At 34.7% G+C, this 21,038-nt stretch overlaps 1 protein-coding gene across 1 annotated transcript; it reads left to right on the forward strand.

The window, feature by feature from the left end:
• The first annotated feature begins 19,781 nt into the window (after nucleotides 1–19,781).
• On the forward strand, nucleotides 19,782–21,017 carry LOC103498385 (norbelladine synthase-like). Its single transcript, XM_008460965.3, has 2 exons — nucleotides 19,782–19,965; nucleotides 20,475–21,017. The coding sequence occupies exons 1-2, from the start codon at nucleotides 19,782–19,784 to the stop codon at nucleotides 20,759–20,761; spliced, it is 471 nt and encodes a 156-aa protein (XP_008459187.2). The 3' UTR covers nucleotides 20,762–21,017.
• Nucleotides 21,018–21,038: the final 21 nt, after the last annotated feature.

The following is a 21,038-nucleotide window of genomic DNA, read 5'->3' on the forward strand; positions in this document are numbered from 1 at the left end:
GTCAATTGACTTCCTTAGGAAGTCATTTTTGAAGGAAGATCTTAACTACTTGCCTTGATCCACTCTTTAATTAATATGAGATAAAATAGGTGAGATCAAATTGTTAATAAACTCCCCCTTAATACCACCTATTTTATTTTGGCGCTCAAGCACCAGATCTCACACAACCACATTACCACGGGGATAGTTTTTGGAAGGAGGCAGAAGCAACATACTGATCATAGAAAGAAAATCGAATTTCATTTCATTAGCAGAGAATAGAGTAATTATAACAAATATTTATCCCTACTGAGCCCAAAAGCAATAGCAACTAATCAAAAAATCAAACTGGCAAAGACAACCTCTGAACAACTAAACCCATCACAAACTAGAGGCAATGCAAACAAAGCAACCAACCAAGCTAAACCCATCATAAACTGTAGAAAAAAACCTGTACTGGAACTGAAGAAAAAAAAACAAACTGAACAAACTGAAGCAGCCACCACCTAATCCATACTCCCCCTTGCTTGAATGCGAAAATAAAATCAAATCTGCTAATTTGGCAGAGGAGCAAAATTTCCTGAGGCTATATGCAGAAGATCACGGAGAACAACATCTAAAGCAGTTTATCTATCAGGCAGTTCACTGATCTGACGGGTGAGAGAGCGAGATTCAGCCATTAACGCATGCAGCAGACGATTAGCCAGCGAAACATACAAAACAAGTGGTTGGTCAACAGTAGGATTTAAAGTAGGGGGTTGCGTCCCTCCAGGCACTTGATCAAACTCAACAGCAATATCTGGAATGTGAGATCCTTGAAATAATCGCATATTTAACGAAATTACTCGAGGGGCAGTGCCACGTGTATCTAGTGGAGTAAGAATGTCCGGATGTCGAGACAAAATAAAACCACTCAAAAGTCGTGGAAAGCATATGAGAATATGAATGGCATATGTATCAACATGATGCAGTAAATGGTAGAAGATAAATTCACCAACATTGACCTTGACCCCAGTGCCGACCAGATAAACAAAGTGTCCCATAGAGGTAGAGATGATAGAGGAAAGAGTGAAGGGAATCCAGTTGGAAACACCAATTCGATGAAGAATGACATAATTGACAGTTAACGAAGCAACTGAAAGCTATCCATCAACTGGCCAAATATGCATTGTGCCTCCAGTTAGTTCTGCAGCCAGACACTCAAGAGTCGGATAAGACATCGCATAGTCAGTTGGTAAAGTAATGCCCAAAAACTGATTGAGCAGTTCAGGTGAGATATGAAAGCAGACCCCTCGAATATAGACCTTGTGAAACTCCTTAGCACTCGGGTCATTGAAGTCAGACGGTAGGTTAACAATCGGCTCACGGATAAGGCGAGGATAAAAGGTACCAACTTCATAAACAGTTCGAAGAAGACCAGCAGTACGAATCAAATCAAGAATGACTGGGCAAGAACTATATTGATAAGAAATATTGGCTTCATCAACAATCTGGCGTCGCATAACATACTTCCACTTATGCGCCCTTTCTTTCGAATGGAAGGATATCCCATCGATCGGCACCGAGGGTACGTTCTGGGGTACCTTCCGTCGACCAACTTTAGTGGAAATAACTCGTTTTCCTTTGTCAGGAGCGCGGCATGGGCTCGAGGAAGAACCTACATGTCCAAGAGGCGACACTAGAATGGAAGAATCACCCGATCCTTCAGTCGGTTGTGATTATGACGTATGATTTTCAGGAGAAGAGACACAGTCCTCAATAGACGTTGTGGTTTCATCTGGTACAGGGGTTTCTTCGTCAGTAGGAACATAATCTTCATCAGTTTCATCGCTGGCTACGTCGACATTCTTTGGAGAGGATACTTGTAGTGAATCAGAAATAGCGGAAAACTTACCATGAACAGGAGTCTGAGACGGCATTGCCACAGAAGGCAACCCACCTCGTGGTGGAGAACAGGGAACCTGAGTCGATTTCAAAGGAGTAGATGATGATTTAGAGGGATGACCAGTCTTACGCTGAAGAAGAGTGGAGAGAACGACATTATCTTCGTTATCCGAGGAATCGAAATCCAATACCACCATTTCAACTAAACCTCGAGTTCTTGGAACAGAAGATGTAGACTGGTGGAACGATGGTGGTGGAGGGCTGTTAGGAACCTTTCTTTTTACAGTCACAGGAGACATGGGATTCGAGGATCGCCCTGCATGCACACTTCGATTCAAACTAGTTAGCGGAGTCTGTGGCCTGTCTTCAAAGGCCTCGACTGATCGACGAACTTACTTGTACGAATATTTGGTTGGGATTCCCTTGTATTGTTTGCCCTTTTAAGTTGTTGCATCTTTCGGCAGTGAGGGAGCCATGGAAGTGGAAACACAAGGTGCAGATGAATGTGTAGAAGAAGAAAGGCTTGCCTGATATACTTTGAAACGCGTTGTCACCATGATGAATAATCGAGCATAAATACAGTAGAGTAGGAGTACATATTGCAGAGTTATACCGCAACGACTAGAGAAAATCCTAGAATATGCATAGCTAGATAATTGATGGCGTGAAATCCCACTATATTTAAAGATTTAGCTTGAGGGACATGTAACCTAACTGGGCCAGCTTTAGAACCAATGGCCTAGATCATATACCATGGACTTAAAGATACGCTAAGCCCATGACCCAGGAATTGTTAAGCTGGTTATTGACAAACCCCAACACCAACCCATAATCTTTCAAATGTAAATGCATCTAATGGTTTTGTAAAAATATCAACAAGTTGCACCGAGCTACAAACATGCTCTAAGCTAATAATGTTGTCTTCAACCAATTCACTAATAAAGTGGTGGCAGATGTCGATGTGTTTTGTGCGACTGTGTTGGACAGGATTATGGGTTATTGCACTCATGTCCTCACAACCAATTCAAATGTAGATGCTTATTGCACTCATGTCCTCACAATAGAGGATCATTAATGATTGTGGGACACCATATTCTTCCAGCATTTGCTTCATCCAGAGGAGTTGTGAGTAGCTACTTCCAGCTGCAATGTATTCGGGTTCTACAGTCGATAAAGGACACATTGTTCTGTTTCTTGCTAAACCAAGCTGTTATGTTATTTTTCAGAAAAAATAGCCTCCAAACGTGCTCTTCTGATCATCCGAGCATCCTGTCCACTGCATCACAATACCTAACAAGAACTCTAGTTGTATCATATGTATACTAAAGACCATAATTAAACGTACCTGCTATAGATTTCAATATGTGTTTAGCATTATGAAGGTGAGATGTTCGTGGATCTACCTGATAGCGAGCACATACACCTACAGCAAATGCAATATTTGGTCTTTGACAGTCCGATAGAGTAGGCTTCCAATAATACTTCGATACAGACTTGATCAATTTTCTCTCCAGCAGTATCTTTTGTCAATTTCAGATGGGTAGTAGCTAGCTTCCGCTTGGGTTTGCCCTTATCCATCCCAATCTTTGAGATTAGATTCTTTGCATATTTTGCTTGAGAAAGAAAGTCAGCTCACAAATCATACTCATTTCAAATTCACCTTGCATCTGACTAATAAATTTTTCAACATAGGTAGAAGACGTACCACCAAATATGATTTCATCAACGTAGATTTGTACAATTAGAAACTCAGTGTCTTGCCGATACATAAACATAGTTTGATGTGCACCACTTCTCTTGTACCCTTGTTGTAGCAAGTATGTAGAGAGTCTCTCATACCAAGCTCTAGGGGCTTGTTTCAGCCCATACAATGCTTTGCATAGTTTGTACACATGTTCACAATACACAGAATCAACAAAACCTTTTGGTTGTGCGACATATACTTCTTCAGACAGATATCCATTCAGAAATGCGCTCTTCACATCCATTTGAAAGAGTTTGAACTTTCAGAAGCATGCAAAGCTCAATAGTAACCGGATGGCTTCTAATCTAGCTACTGGTGCAAATGTCACCCCAAAATCTAGGCCTTCAATTTGAGAGTAACCCTAAGCAACTAGCCTTACTTTATTTCAAATAATTCGCCCTTGTTCATCAGTCTTGTTCTTGAATATTCACTTAGTTCCAATTATATTTGCATGTGATGGTTTTGGCATAAGATCCCATACCTGATTTCGCTCAAATTGTAGTACCTCATCCTGCATAGCTAGGAGCCAGTGCTCATCGGTGAGTGCAACTGCAACAGTGGTAGGTTCCATGGTGGATGTGTAACATACATTCGCAACCATTTTGACATAATCTCTCCTTTCCTTCTTACGAGTGATAATACCACTGTGAACATCTATGATTATCGAACTAGACGGATGGTTTTTGGCTATATATATGTGTGGGAGGTCCCAACTTCTGTATTGAAAAACCAGCAGTATACGCAATATCTGGCCATTTAGTAGAACACTCGGTAGTCTTCTGAGAATCTGAGGCTTCACTGTTATAGGCTTCAAAGCGAGCAACTGATGGGGCTTCAACCGGGGTGAATACACTGTCTACGTTTGAATGTGAAGGGAAGTCATTGTTTTCTTCTATTAGAGAAGAACAATCAAATCCTATAGTTGTGATCTATCGTGAGTTGGGAACCTAGACAAGTCCATCTCCCTCATCAAGACTCCTCTTGGATGTGTTACCATGATTATCAACGATAACATTTATAGACTCCTTAACATTTCTGGTACGCTGATTGTAGATCCTGTAAGCGCGGCTGTTCGTTGAATAACCAAGGAATATTCCTCTATCTGACTTTGAGTCCCATTTCCTGCGATGAACCCTGTCACTTAATATAAAGCTTGTGCTCCTAAAAACATGGAAGTACTTTACACTCAACTTCCTTCCTTTCCCTAGTTCATACGAGATGGAAACCGTCCCTGGGCGAAGAGTTACCCGATTGTGTATATGACAAGCAGTGTTTAGAGCTTCAGCCCAGAAGTAAATTGGTAGATCTTTCACGTGCATCATTACACGAGTCATTTTCTGTAGTGTCCAATTCTTCCTTTCAACAACCTGGTTTTGTTATGGTGTCAAGGGGATTGAGAACTCATGAAAAATTCCTTCATCCTCACAGAATTTTGTGAAACTACTATTTTCAAACTCCTGCCCATGATCACTACGTATGAGAACAATACCTGTATTCTTTTCTCTTTAAAGTTGTAAGCATAAGGTTCGAACTACTTTGAAAGCTTTAGATTTTTCATGAATAAACTTTATCCAAGTATAACAAGAGAAATCATCTACACATACTAGAGCATACCTTTTTCCTCCCAAGCTTTCTATTTGCATAGGTTCCATGAGGTCTATATGGAGAAGTTCTAGCGTGCGTGTAGTTAAAGACTGATTTGTAGATTTATGTCATGACTTGATTTGTTTCCCAGTAGGACAATCCGAGCAACATTTCTGCGAATTGAAGTTGAGAGAAGAAAGGCCCACAATCACTTCAGCTTGCACAGTTTTGGCGATGGACGTTCCACTATGCCCCAAACGCTTGTGCCATAGACTTGCTTCCTCTGATTTTGACAAGTTACATATGTTCACCTCTAAGTTCTAGTGATAGCAGTTGTCTGACAGCCTTGTTCCACTGAAAGAGACCTTGTTTTCGCTATCTATCACATTGCATCTGTCCTTGCTGAAGCTAACATGATATCCTTGACCACATAGTTGACTAATGCTTATCAAGTTTGCTGACAGTCCCTACACTAGTCTAACATCAAGCAGATAGACTAGTCTTGGATGATCAATAGTTTCTTTGCCAATAATTCTTCCTTTTCAACCGTCACTAAACACTATGGACCCTGTGTTGCATTCACTTAGTTCTGAAAAAAATGATGCATTGCCAGTCATGTGTCTGGAACAGCCACTGTCAAAGTACCAGTCAGTGGAGTTAGGATGATTAACAGATGTAAGAGCTACTTTGCAATTTTTCGAACTCATCTTCGGACCCATTCTATGTTGCGTCTGTTCATGAGTATGCTATGACTAATGGTATGTTGATGATACCACATACTTTGCAGTTGGAAACAATAAAAGATGAATATGACCACTTTTTCCACAGAAGTTACAAACCCACCATTTTTGTTTGTCCAGGGATTTCACTAGTGATCCAGCATCCTCTGAGAGTTTTCCCTTTCCATTTTCAGCCTGCATGTTCTAAGTGTCAGACTTTCGGACAAATACAATCTTTATCTCGTTTCTGGTAGTCTCTTTACCTGAAAAACCTAAACCTCTTTTGTCGCCCAATCTCTTACCTTGGTCAATCAGGTCATCTAATTTCTGAGTTCCATTTGTCAACATTTTCACAGATTTGCTTAGTACCTCAAACTAATTTCTTGCTTCCTTTAACTCAGCTTTCAGAGTAACTATTGAGGATAGGAAGTTTTGATTTTCTTCCATCAAGCATTGTATCCTTTCCTGTTGGTGGACAATTGTAGCTTGATGTTCCTCCCACTTCATTTTCACTGTGCTTTCGTTGAGAGAGTCATTTATCATCGTTGCCTGTGAGTCAGGCTCCTATGGGTGCACTCTTTCCACACCTTCCTCGTCTATGGTGGAGATACTGATTAATGTCATTCCCATTTCTTCATCATCACTTCTAGAGTAGTTTTCATCGTCTAAGAATGTAGCTACCAAACTTTTCTTCTTTCGTTTGAGATATGTTGCACATTCAGATTAAATGTGGCCAAACTTTTCACACTCATGACATCTGATTCCTTTACCATTCTTCTCAGACTTTGATGTACCATAGTCCTTTTCACCTCGTTCACAATCTTTCCTTCTGTACATTCCTAATGAAAAAGAGTTGAATATTTTAGGCTGAACTGCTGAGTTTGTTTTACGGTTGTTTCGTTGACTTCTAATATGTTTGTGAAATTGACTTTTGAGTTTTGCCACCTGCTTCTTCAATAGTACCATGGATTCTGCTAGAGAGTCCTTATTTTGGGATACTTGATGCTCTTCTATCAATGCTTCCTTTACAGAAGTTAGAGCCATTCTAGGTTTCTTTCGATTTGCACCTTCTCCCAAGTGCAGTTCGAAGGTTCGTAGTGACCCAAACAGTTTATCTAGCTTTATTTTTGATAGATCATTAGCCTCCTCGATTGCAGTTACTTTCATATTGAACTTGACTGGTAGAGACCTAATAACTTTTTGGACCAATTTCGAGCCAGGCATCTTTTCTCCTAATGCATCTGATTCGTTGGCAATATCAAGTACACGAACATTAAACTCAGCGATTGTCTCTAATTCGGTCATCTGAAGAGCTTCGAAACGTGATGTCAAGATCTATAAGCGTGAAATCTTTACTTTTGAAGTCCCTTCAAATGCTACCTCTAAGATGTCCCATGTAGCTTTGGCCGACTTTCAAGTGTTTATTAACTTGAATATATTTTGGTCAACAACATTGAACAATGTATTCAGTGCTTGTGAGTTTTCTATAACTGCGTCATCTTCTTCACTGGTCCATTTTAACTCAGATTTTCATATAGATTTGCCGGTTTCATCCTTTTCAATGGGATGCTTCCATCCTAAGATAATGGCTCTCAAACTCCTCATGTCCAGTGACATAAGGAACGCCTCCATGCGTGATTTTCAGTAGCCATAGTTCTCCCCATCTAGAAGAGGTGGTCTAGAGGTTGAGTTTCCTTCACGAATTTTGTCCATACATGATCAATTATTAGCCTTGCTCTGATACCAATTGAAATATGGACTGTTTTAGAGATAAGTGACAGTTATTCCCACAGTTGTGCATACAGTTTTAAACTATGGTAACATGAAAGAAATCAATCAACACGTCAACATTTGTTAACCCAGTTTGATGAATACACATCTACATTTGGAGGACAATTTGTCCATAATAGAAGATTGCATTAGTCATAAATACAACTAGTGTTGAATACATAGTTATGACAGAAGGAACAAAACTTCTACACAATTACTATAATACTGTTCTAGAACTGTTTCAACAGAACTTGATCATGATGTATCACAATAATCATAACTACTTAAAGAGTAAGAGGAAACTCCCCCTTAATTGCAACACCAATCAACGATGTATTGAACTTTAATTCCAGTTCAAGAATTAGTTTTCTTCTATCAAAATAAGTTAAAAAATGAGATGCACAAGGCACTTACCTTAATTGGTATTTATCCTTGATCCTTTACGTCCAACAATTAGTCAATTGACTTCCTTAGGAAGTTACCATTATATAAGGAAAGATCTTAACCACTTGTGGACCATTTTTAAAAGAAGATCTTAATCACTTGCCTTGATCTACTCTTTAATTAATATGAGATAAAATAGGTGAGATCAAATTGTTAACACTTTTATATCTTGATATAAGGGGGAAACTTTTTCTAACTTCTTTTTCATATGAAAAAATGTGCATCCATGTTGAATATGTAACATGATTATTCAAATATTATACACTACGACCAATAGAATGAAGGAAAAATTAAAGGATTTTTTTTTTCTTTAAATGATCTAAAAGTTCTAAGTTAATCGAGTTTTTTTTTTTTGTTTTTCCTATAGAATGAAGGAAAACGTAAAGGAAAATATTTTAATTATTATTATTTTTAGAAGGAAACATACATGCCTCTGAGGATTAAGAGGATCCCATAGGACCCTTAACACAAATAGAACATAAATTTATTAATATAAAACTAGTAGGTACAAGCAAGACTAGAGTTGAGCCTTTTGAAAGAGGAGTTAGTTTAACATTGCTCTGAAATCTAAAGCTATAGAACTTGGGTTATAGTCTTTAAAAGAGGGGTGTCTAGCACATCATAAATCGATGAAGTTGCAGGCATTCTTCCAAAGATTAATGACACTTGTTTGCTTGTTTGAGAAGATACGTTGGTTTCTTTCAGACCATAAGAACCACAATATTGCCATGGTAGTATTGAATATGATGGTGTTTCTTTTGTTATTTGAATTTAAATGGAAAAATGAACAAAAAAGGGACTTGGTCTCATTGAACATCACCTGGTATCCTGTGTGTTGTGAGAATTTAGTTTAGAGAAAGTTTGCCATATCGTAATGTATCAAAAGATAGTCTCGGGTTTCCTCCTTTGAATAAAATAAAATGCACCAATTTGGATTGAGCAAGTGATGAGACAGCCTCTTCTGAAGTACATCCATAGAGTTTAGGCCTTCATGAAGAATAGAACATATGAAAACTTTGCATTTCTTTGGAATGTATGATTTCGAAAGGGTCTTGAAGATGTGGTCACTAACTCCATTGTTGTGGTTTTATGGATACATTGTGATAGCATCATTAACAGATGCAACCGAGAAATGGTTATCATTACTTAGGCTCTAAAGGGGGATGCTTGTGCTTTTATCTTCTCTTGGAATAGGGAGATCTTCAATAATTTTGTTCCACTGGGTGGATTCTCTATTTCCTTCTAGGAGCAAAATCTCATTTTCTGATCTTAGTAAAAGGTGCTTTAGATGCACGTGGTTCTAAATTAATGTCGGATAAAAGGATTTTGGTTATAGTTTTCCTTGCGACGGTTCGGGACGAGATGATACTTGTGATATTTCACTAGTTTGTTATATTTAGGAAAGTTTCCCTTATTATTGTTATTATTATTATTATTATTATTATATTTAGCAGAGAGATAGATTTGGTTACCCAAATTTAAAAATAAAAAAAAATGGAAGAAATTGCAAAAAGTACAGAGGAAGACGATAAAAAAATAGAGGAGAAAAAGATGGAATGGCAAACCTAAAATATTTTAAAAAATGACTAACTTTATGGGTTTTGTTACGCGGTCTATAAATATTTCACTAGTTTGTTATATTTAGGAAAGTTTTCCTCCTCCTCCTCATCATCATCATTTCACATCAGACGGTCAAATGGTCCAAATGCTGATGTAGAAGTCGTGTACTTGGAAAAATCCAAAATCACCCTAGTTTCTACAATAGTTTGCTCAATTATTCTATATTTGCAATTTTTTCTCAATCTACTCTATTTTTGTCGATGGTTTGAAAAATAACTATATTTCTAAAAATACTCCAAATAATTGTAAGTAAAAACAAAACAAATAATTGTAAGCAAAAACAAAACAAATAATTGTAAGCAAAAACAAAACAAATAATTGTAAGCAAAAACAAAACAAATAATTGTAAGCAAACAAAACAAATAATTGTAAGCAAAAACAAAACAAATAATTGTATGGACAAAAATTATATGAATAAGAAATACCTTTCAAGAAAAAAATTAAATGACTATCGCTATGTTGTATTGAAAATATTATAAAAAAGCGTACCTTATTTTAAATAGTAAAATAAATTAAAATATTTATAAGTTATAGTAAAATTTTAGATTTTATTAATGATAGAAACTGTTAAACTTCTACCACTATCTATCAATGCTATTTATACATATCAATATCTATCAATGTCTATATATATATATTTATTGTAAAGCGTAAAAACAGGGAAGAAGGAAAGAAACCTCAAATTATTGTCGTTAAAGATGAAAGAGATGTAGTCTTCCAATGTTGTGTAGGAAGAATAGTGATTATAAAACTTTTGATATTCTAGGGTTAAATATGATTGAATGATAAAATAAAAATTATTCATATATATTCCAACCTTTCAAATAACTTTAACAAAATAATAAAAGTTTATTTGCCAATAAATTAATTTATAAAACACATCTTAATTATCAACCACATTTTAATGTAACATGGACTGGAGTAACATTTAAAAAAAAATTATATCAAAACAAAAACAACGTGAATTTTCTTACTTATTAATTAATTGTAAATATTATTAATTTTTGAATGGGTGAATGACTTTTAATAGAGAGAATGTGGGAGAGAGGTGTAAATTTTAATAAACAAAGAGGAAGAGAATGTGTGTTTATGTCGAGGTTAATTTCTGTACTATAAAAATATTCAAGGCTAACGCTAATATTGACTAGTAATAGATACGTGTATGACACGTAAAATGTGTAACTTTAGATTATAGTGTACATTTGCATGTGTATATTTAGGTTGTGCTAAATTTAAAATGTAATAGAATTATAGATATATATAGAAGAAGTTACAATACTTAGAATAAAATCTAAGATAATTTAAATGTAAGACTTGCATGTATATATATAAAAAAAACAAAATCTTTCGTTATAAATAATGTTTTTTTGTACAATTTAAAGGTAATTTATTATCATCTATGGGATTGATCCAAACTTTTTGTTATCTTTATTAAAATTTCTCTAGATACTACAACATAAAACTATCCATGAGAAAACAAATTTTCAAGACAACATTAAGAATTGTTTGTCCTTGTTTTATTGATTGTTATTGTGAAAAGAATAGACGAACAGAGAATTTTTTTTCTCTTGAATTTGAATGGATATTCATTGTCATTTAGTGGGTTTAATGATATCCGTCGAAGAAAACTTGCTTTCGTGCATATTAACAATGACAGTTAAATGCTGTCATTAAAGGTTTTCGTGACAGTTTTTTGCAGTCATTGATGCGGCAGTCATGGAAAGTATTTTATGACAGTTGTATAAAACTATCACGAAATGTGGTTTCCATGACATATAATAACTGTCATGAATGAAATATTTTATGACAGATTATAACTGTTATTATTTAGTTACGATGACAGTTAATAACTATCACAGATTATGTTTTATGACAGAGTATAACTGTCATTATTTAGTTTCGATGACAGTTAATAAGTGTCATTGTTTATATTTTATGACAGCTTATAACATCATAGTTTACATTTTATGATGGAGGATAACTGTCATTGTTAATATTCTATGACTGATATTAAATGTCATTATTTATCATTTATGACACTTTTTTAACTGTCATCATTTTTCTTACCATGATTTTAATTAACTATCAATAAAACTGACTTTTTTTATGACAGTTTTATTTTTCAATTTAAATTTCATAGTTGTGTTTTTAGTCACTGTTCTCAACAGCCCTTTCTTATTGAATCCTGTATTTCTTGTCGCCCTGCCATTACACATACTATTACAGACCAATACAATCACATATGGAAAAACGATGAACGCTTTAATAGAAAGAAACACACTTTGTAATATTGCTTTAATTGTTGGTACAAATGTGTTTTGGTACGAACAAACTATTTAAATAACTACATTTAAACAAAAAAATCCTACCAAACCTACAAAAAAACCTATACATCAACTAATTGGCGTAAATATGGCTTCATTGCTCAAATGTATTGTGGCAAAACCTAATAAGAAAAGAAAAGGAAAAAAATGATTCAACAAGACAACACATTCACCCACATAAACACATCATATTCACTTCATGATGAACAACACACTTCAACATTTACAACACTTCATGATCAACAACATAACAAACAAATAATGGACCTAAGGACCCCTATCTTGGAGAATTCTTGTTTTAATTATTTTTTTAGTAATACCTTTTATAAACTAAGGACCCCTATCTTTAACTAACAACAAATAATGAAAGCACAAAATAAACCTTTAACCTAAGTAAAAAATAAATAAAAATAGAACAACAAACACTTAAAAACAGAAACAGAAACAGAAGCTCTACTTATCAACTAACTGATTAACATCAAATATATGATGAGTATTTTTAGTAATCAAATATGAGCCTGTTTAGAGGAAAAGATTGGAAATAGAAATCAAAAGAATACAAGAGGAAATTTACATTGATGATTCTTGATCGTTCCTGCTGCAAAGATGGTCATAGCCTTTCACTAGTAGCAAAAACTATTCATGTCATTCCTTGTTATAACAAAACCATGGCAGGTTATACATACATTACGAAACAAATATAGCATGGAGTACACTCTTCATTGAAAATGTAAGTTGTACACAAAATAGGAGAGCTCCATAGCAAAGGGAGTCCACAAAAATATATTTCGATTGGATTTACATAAAAGTAGAAACAAAATTTTAAGTTACAAAATGTTTAGAAAAAGAATTATGGTTATAGCATGTTGTAAAAGTTCATTTTGCTTATTGACGCAGCCAAACTATCAAAACAATAAAAATAAAGAAACCAAAAAACCAAAAACAATACTCAGCTAATACAGATATTAAGGCTGGCACAATGATTCTGATAATTCATTCATCAGTTGAAATCAATGCAATTTTATAAAGGTGGAGAAGATGCAAGGTAACACTAAAGAAAATTGAAGAAGAGATATCATGGCCCTTAATGATCTTTTCCTAGTAATGAGGTTAAAGCATCAGCTTCTCCCTTAAGGACAAGGCTTTGTTATGTCTTTTGACCACTAATAATAGCCGAGAACACCATCATTTCTAATATTGAACAACTAGATTGCAAACCATATTTCAACTTTGACACAAAGCTTCACTAATAATGGAATCTTTGATAATGCCAATGGGTATAAAATTTATAATTACTACAAAGTAAAGACGTTGTCTACAAAGCAAACTTACGGATAGAAGAACGACAATCTTTGCCCCTTATGCGTTCTTAAATGTTACATAAGCAGTTTGAGACCGTTCAGTTTCATTGCCCGAGAAAAAATACCTAGTGTTTGCCTCAAATTGAACGAAGAGAATATGTATCATAAACAGAAATTAAAATCAATAGACATACCTTTACATTTCAAGATATTCAATGTCACGAGAAAAGGAAAAAAACTCCTTGATATCTCATTCAGACACTCCTGGGAAGACATTGTTGACTTTGACAGTTTCAATCTGCATACAAAACAAACCAAGCACTTCGATGAAGAAATCTTTCATGGATGCAGCCAAGAAATAATGGAAATCAGCAAGCAGCAATTGTAATCGTGATAATGATGCTCCTAGTTCTAATTTAGAATAAATGTTGCACAAACTCAAAATTACATTTCGTGAATCGAACCATAGAAATGGACCAATTTGCTTAAACATCAATCTCGATTCTTCATACACTGATTGGAAAAAATCTTGACATTACAAAAAAACCTTCAATAGGAAAGTCAAACGATAAAGTAAATCACAAGAGATCTAATCTCTTCGTGCACATTACACCATAACACCAATGAAAAAGTACAGAATACCTACCAAAATCTAACCTAATCAAATTTTTTCCTAACCATTTGCCACACCCACAATCCCAATCTTCTTCAAACACGATGAAAAGAGAGGGAAATTGAAGATGTATTAGCCGACATTGCTGGAAATGAGGAAGATAAAATCATCGAAACGGAGAAGGAATCAACCGACGATTGCCAAAAAACTAAAACCTAAAAAAATTAGGAACGTTATTCACCATTCAACATTCAATATTTGTCAGAAGGTAGTCGCTGTCGAAATTTTATGGGTCGTCATCGGAAGGCCATGGCTCACCATCCAAAGCCCGTCGACGTTGCCGTCTGAAGCGCATCGCGTCTGAAGATGCCATCTGACTAAGCTCGTCGCATCTGGAGATGCCATCTGAAGCCCGTCGCGTCTATGGTGGTCGACGGTAGAGTACTTGTGTGGATTGTAGTGGGCGGCTGCTGAAGATAAAAAGACTAAAAGATGGAGATAGAGATGGAGAGATTGAGGATTTTGGGAGAGAAAGGGTCGTCGTCGATGTTTGGCCAGCTGGTGGGCATGGGGAAGATTGGGTTTAGGATTTTTGAAGAGGGATTTTTTAATAGGGTTTTTGAAGATTGGCCAACCGTCGTCGATTGAAGAAGGAAAGGGTTTTTGGAGCCTTTCGTGGAGATGTAGAGAGAAAGGAGATAAGAAAATATATAATTAATAAATTATTTTATTATTTATATTCAATGACAGTTAAAATTTGTCATAGATTTATGACAGTTAAAAACTGTCATAAATTCTTCAAATTCGAAAAATTTCGCCTTTTCCCGCCAAAAACGCGCATTTTGACCTTTTATGACAGTTTTTTCTTCCCTCCTTCTAATTTTGGATGAAATGAACTGTCATAATAGATACCTTTTCTTGTAGTGCACTAGTTTTTATATAGGAATATGTTTTAAAACATTTTTTTTAGCTTCATTCTTGAGATATCTCTTACTCAATATTTGTTATACACGTGTGTCTATAAATCGAATGAGCTAAAAGATATAAAGAATTCGATAGTATGACTGTGAAACAATCCATTCAATCAAACTTTAGATCAATGAGTATGTTTTTTTTTTATCTGTATATTAATTACATATCGAATGTTTAAATGGATTGAAATGTTGGACATCGACATTGACTTGATTATTTATTTGGACATTTGTGCTAATTCTATATATTTTATGTATTTCTACCCTATTCAAGAATATAATTATGTAACAAATTTTCCGAGAATTATAATTAGTTATTGTTTTGAAATGAATAATTAAATTTAAATGAAAATATGTTATTGAAGTAATACAAATAGAGAACACAATTTTTTTTTCCTTCATTCCCTTAATTATAAGATCCATAATATACTATAGTGATAAGTGCATCCTACATTTTTACATCAAAAGAATACTTAATTACAAAGCAATATATAATAAAAAAATTGAAAAACCTAGTTCTTTGACATCATCTTGCCACTTTGTTATTTTTTGGAAATGGTGCTTCTGACCATTCTCTTGAGTCTCCCATTTTTACATTCTTCATCTTTGAATCCTCATCAATTCCTCTGCATCTTTTTTGTTGGGTTGATTGCTTGCTCCTATGCATCGTAAAAATCTATAAATAAAGGAATAGATATAAACATATTTCTATATAAAAATAGGAAACAAAATAAAAAATAAGAAAAAAAATTAGAAGAGAATAAAAAGCATGGTTTGATTTTTTATTCACACCCTTAACTTTTTGCTCTGACATGTGGACATGAATAGAAAAGAAAAAGAATTGAATATTTACATTCAAAGATTTGAAAGGTTGAAAGAGATACAAAATAGTTACTAGGAAATAAGATAATATGAATATGTGGGAAATAGAAAGATGAGAATGGTTTTAGAGAAATTTTAATGACATAATTAACTGGAGAAAAAAGTTAAAATTATTAATACGCAAGCATTTACTAATAGTTAATTTCAAATTAAAAATAAATAAAAAGAAAATTAAAATAAAACTAAAGTAGGAAATCAGTAAATTGAATAAGATGGGCAAAATTGGAAACAAAAGTTTTTCTTCATCCATACTTTTATATATAGTATAGGTTACCATCCATCATATATTTGGTAAAATAAAATAAAGGTTAAAAACTTGTTTTGGCCTCTGAACTTTGTATTTTGTTCTATTTTTAAAAATGCAGGCGTCATGAGTTTAGAACTTCCAATGTCTAAATAAAATGCGTCGGGACTTCATTACTCCTAACGCGTTCCAGTTAGGCATCGGGAGTTAACTCCCAACGAATCACCTCAGCGTCGAGCATTGTGGGGCTTCAACTCCTGATAATAATGTGCTTCGAAAATTGTTATTTTTAATTTATTTTTATTTTACCAATTATTATTTTCTTCTTTTCTTTTCTTTTCTTTTCTTTTTTTTTTTTTTTTTTTTGTGTTACCTATGGTACCTTTTTTGGTTTCAATTCGATCTAAAATTCAATAAAATTGTCAAACAAAATGTTATGAATTAATAACTATATTGAAATACAAAAGTTTGATTTACAAAATTAGAATATATTTCATTAAAAAAAGTTTGTTTACAATGTTCGTTTGAAATAATAAATACATTAAAAAAAATCATTGTGCATCGCCAACGTAATCTTCGAACAAGTCCACACCTACAACCACATGAAGTAAAGTACATTGTTTAAACTTTAAATAACCCAAAAATGGATGACAACAACCAAAACTTTTTTCACTAATTAACAATGATTAAATTAACTTCCCGACCAACCTACCATTCCATAACAACCCAACAAACTCACTCCATGATCAACCTATCATTCCATAACAACCCAACAAACTCACTCCCATCAATCTACCCCATAACAATCCAATCTCTCAACTTTGAATCTTTCTAAAAATGTAACAACAATAAAATCGCTTAACCTTGACTCTTTATACAAAAACTCACTTTGGCATGTCTCCCAATGTAACAATGACATCAAGACCTTCAAAGTGACATTTAAGCCCTCCCTCCCAAACCCATTCCATAACCAAACCCCATAACAATCCAACCTCTCAACTTTGACTCTTTCTACGCTAAATATGGACTCCTTACACAAAAACTCACTTCGGCAGACCACCTAATGTAACAATGACATTGAGACCTTCGAAGTGACGTTTAATCCCCTCCCCTCCCCTCCTCACCCAATCCCACTTCATGATCAACCTACCCCATAACAACCCAACATCTCATAATGCAAAACCTTCGTAACTCTTTCTAAACCTCTAAGCAAGTTAATTCGCTCTCCATGATATACCTAATTCACATATGAGGGGGATATTTTCCAATTGTTATAAATAGATGTCATTTCATACTCTCTAATGACTTCCATGTTGAGTTCATACAATTTTTGCATGGACATCTTGTTCATCCAAAATCATCAACATGAAACTTTACAATCTCTAAAAATTGGGACACTTCCTCTCTATATTAAACCAACAAATTATTGTTGAGTTTGATTCAATTCTTGTTCATCATTAAAGACCTAAAAGACAAATAGGTTTGATTATTGGAAGTTAGTTTGGAAGATCTAATTTGAATCTACATTCTAAAAATTAGCAACATATAAGTTAATGTTGTTGTCTATCATTTGAAACCAATGAAAAAGAATCTTCTAAATTGTTTGGCCAACCAATTGAACCCCATTTGTACAAATATAGCATTCATCCCGCTCCACCAAAAGAACTTAATTAACTTTTTGATCTTTGGGGCGTAAAAGAATTTAGAGAACAAAGGGGTTTCAGGAAAAAATTAGTAATCTAGCTTATATAAATTACATATTGAAAGAGATTGGGCGGACGACGGCAACGATAGCACCGGAGGACAGGGGTGGCATCTGAAGAGACAGAGCATACGACAAGGACGACATTGGCACATTTTCGGCTTCTTCTCTCGTATTTTCTTCTTCCCCTTCGCATATCTGTGAAATACGAACTTTGGGAGGGTTTTTAAAGGAGATCTGGCATAGCCCGATATGCTTCGGCAATTCCCTATAACTCCCCATGGTGCCAGTAAAGCACCGGGAGTTCTCCTGTATCTCTGCAAGGTGTCGTGAGATACAGAATCATTTTTTTAAATGTTTTCTTTTCAATTAATGCCTCACCGTATGTGTCGAACCTTCCTCGTAACTCAAGATGACTAAATGTGCCTGTCACGAGTTCCTCCTATCTCCCAACCTGTACACAACAAGGCATTCAGAGATACTAACTAATTGCCCATGCATGTTTTAGGCATCGGGAGATATAGTATCTTCCCACTCTCCAGTTGTTACATCGGGAGATACCCTATCTCCTGACGCCTATTCTCTCGACGATTTAAATGGACATCGAGAAATCCAAAATTTCTTGTAGTGTTTTATGTCAATAGAGAAACATAATCAACACACTTTAATAAAATAAACCCAAATTAAAAACTAATTTTGTTCTTTTTTATTCTCCAAAACTTAAATCTTTAACATCCCCTCGACTCCCCACCCTTTACTTATTTATTTTTTTCAAATTCAAATCTTGAAGCAAATCAGACATTGAGTAGAATAAAAAATAAATAAAAATAAAACTCACATATTTGTGTTAACATCCACGACAAGATAAATTAAACTAGAAAAACAAAATAAGTACAAACATATGTATAAAATAAACTCTACGAAATTGCAGATAAATATTTCTACGATTAATCGCAAAACCTCTAAAAAATGAAGAAAGAACTAAGAGGAAGAAAAAGAAAAAGGCACCTCAACGAATCACATATAGACGAATTACATCTACCATACGAGTTGAGAAAGTGAAATCCTAAATTATTGAGAGTAATTATTTTATTTAGCAATCTAGTCATCCAAATATAGAAATAACCTAATCATTTTAACATAATTTTAACAACAGAGACTAAAATATGTACTTTTTAAAAGTATAGGAACTAAAATAAACGTTTTTAAAAGTTAAAAAACTAAAATAAAACGATATATACGAACACTAAGATGGAATAGGCCCGCTAATATGCCCAATGTACCTGCTGCAATATGATGCGAGGCTATTCCGCCCGGAACAAAAGGATCAAACCCTTCGACACCCCACGCAGGATTTACGGCTTGTACCCTTCCGGTTAATCCATAAGGATCGGATACCCATATTCTCGGACCATACAATCCGGTTACATGAAATGCACCAAAACCAAAGCAACCCAACCCTGAGAGAAATAAATGAATTCCAAAAATCTTCGGCAAATCCAAAGAAGGTTTTCCTGTACGTTCATCACAAAATATTTCTAGATCCCAATACACCCAATGCCAGATAGCTGCTAAGAAGCACAATCCAGAAAACACAATATGTGCTCCGGCCACACCTTCGTAACTCCAAATACCCGGATTCGTTATAGTCCCTCCTGTGATACTCCAACCCCCCCATGAATTGGTTATTCCTAAACGAGTCATGAAGGGTATAACGAACATACCCTGTCTCCACATTGGATCAAGAACAGGATCAGAGGGATCAAAAACTGCTAATTCGTATAGGGCCATTGAACCGGCCCAACCAGCAACTAGAGCTGTATAAAGTTTATGGATCAACGTAGAATTTAAATCTAGAATAAAATATAGGTGACGAAATAAATATCATTCAAAATATGTGGTGTATGGGGGCCTTATCTTAATGGTCCTTGGAAAAAACAAACTACATATATATCTCTCTGAGTGTGCTTCGTCGTGCAGAAAAAGATCAAACAAAAAAAATGCTGAGTGAACTCATTGATGAGACTGAGATTCAGGCGCCGGCCGCCAAAGTTTGGGAGATTTATGGCACCGTTGAGTTTGGAAACTTCCTTCTACATCACGTCCCTCATGTCGTTCAGAAAATCGAGTTCCTCGAAGGCAATGGCGGCGAAGGAACTCTTCTCTATGTCACTTTTGCTCCTGGTTAAAATCCTTACTCAATCTTTCTCAACTACTTATGAGTATCATCTCGGTTTAGTTCTTGTCGTCATGGCATGTTTTGTAGTTATTTTGAAAATAATTAAAATTTCTTTTATTAAGTTTTTGAATTACTCCTAATCATACTTAATGTTTCATTTTGCAATTTCTTACAGTCATTTTCATATCATGGTTTTTTTTCCTTGTTTTAGTACGTTTCAATGTGATTCTAGAAAGTGATTTAAATTTAAAAAATCAAGTTAATGGGATAATATGCTCTAATAGGCAGAAAACATTCTTTTTGTTCAGAACAAATCATTTAATTAAATTCAGTCTAGTTTCCATATACTTGTTTATAAGTAAAAAAGTAAGAATGTACTAATTAAACATTAAACTGATTTTGAAGGAAGAAAGAAATGTTTTTTAGTAACTTTCAAAATAACTCTTAAACATGCCTTCAAATCATATACAAATTTAGGTTGACAATAATTGAGAGAATTTTTATACAATTACAGGTTTAGGTGGTGTGAGATACAAAGAGAAGTTTACAAAGGTGGATAATGAGAATCGTATAAAAATAGCAGAAATGGTGGAAGGAGGTTATTTGGATCTTGGCTTTACTCTTTACAGGTTTCGTTTTGAGATTATTGAGAAAAATGAAGAGAGTTGCATAGTAAAATCAAGTGTCCAATATGAGTTAAAGGAAGAAGCGGCTTCAAATGCTTCACTTGCAACTGTTCAACCTTTGAAAGAGGTTGCTCAAGCTGTCAACAACTACTTCCTCAATAAGTCAACAGCCTAGAAGATGATGCATAATCCATTGATGTGATAACCATCCATATGTTTTGAATGGACTTCTTTTAGTGTTTGTTTAGAAATAAGCTAAGTCGTTGTTTGTCATATTTAGCAACCACTTAGTACTTTTTCTGTAATGGGTTTGAGAAAGTTGTTTGTCATGTTTAGTAACCCCCTAAAAGGACTTTTTATGTAATGGGTTTGAGGAAATAAGTTTCTCTTTTTTTTTTTTTTTTATGAATAAGAATGACCCATTTTGGAAACTTGGAATGAAACCAAACCTA

The sequence above is a fragment of the Cucumis melo genome, chromosome 11 (genome assembly GCF_025177605.1).
Source record: "Cucumis melo cultivar AY chromosome 11, USDA_Cmelo_AY_1.0, whole genome shotgun sequence".
Classification (NCBI taxonomy): Eukaryota; Viridiplantae; Streptophyta; class Magnoliopsida; order Cucurbitales; family Cucurbitaceae; genus Cucumis; species Cucumis melo.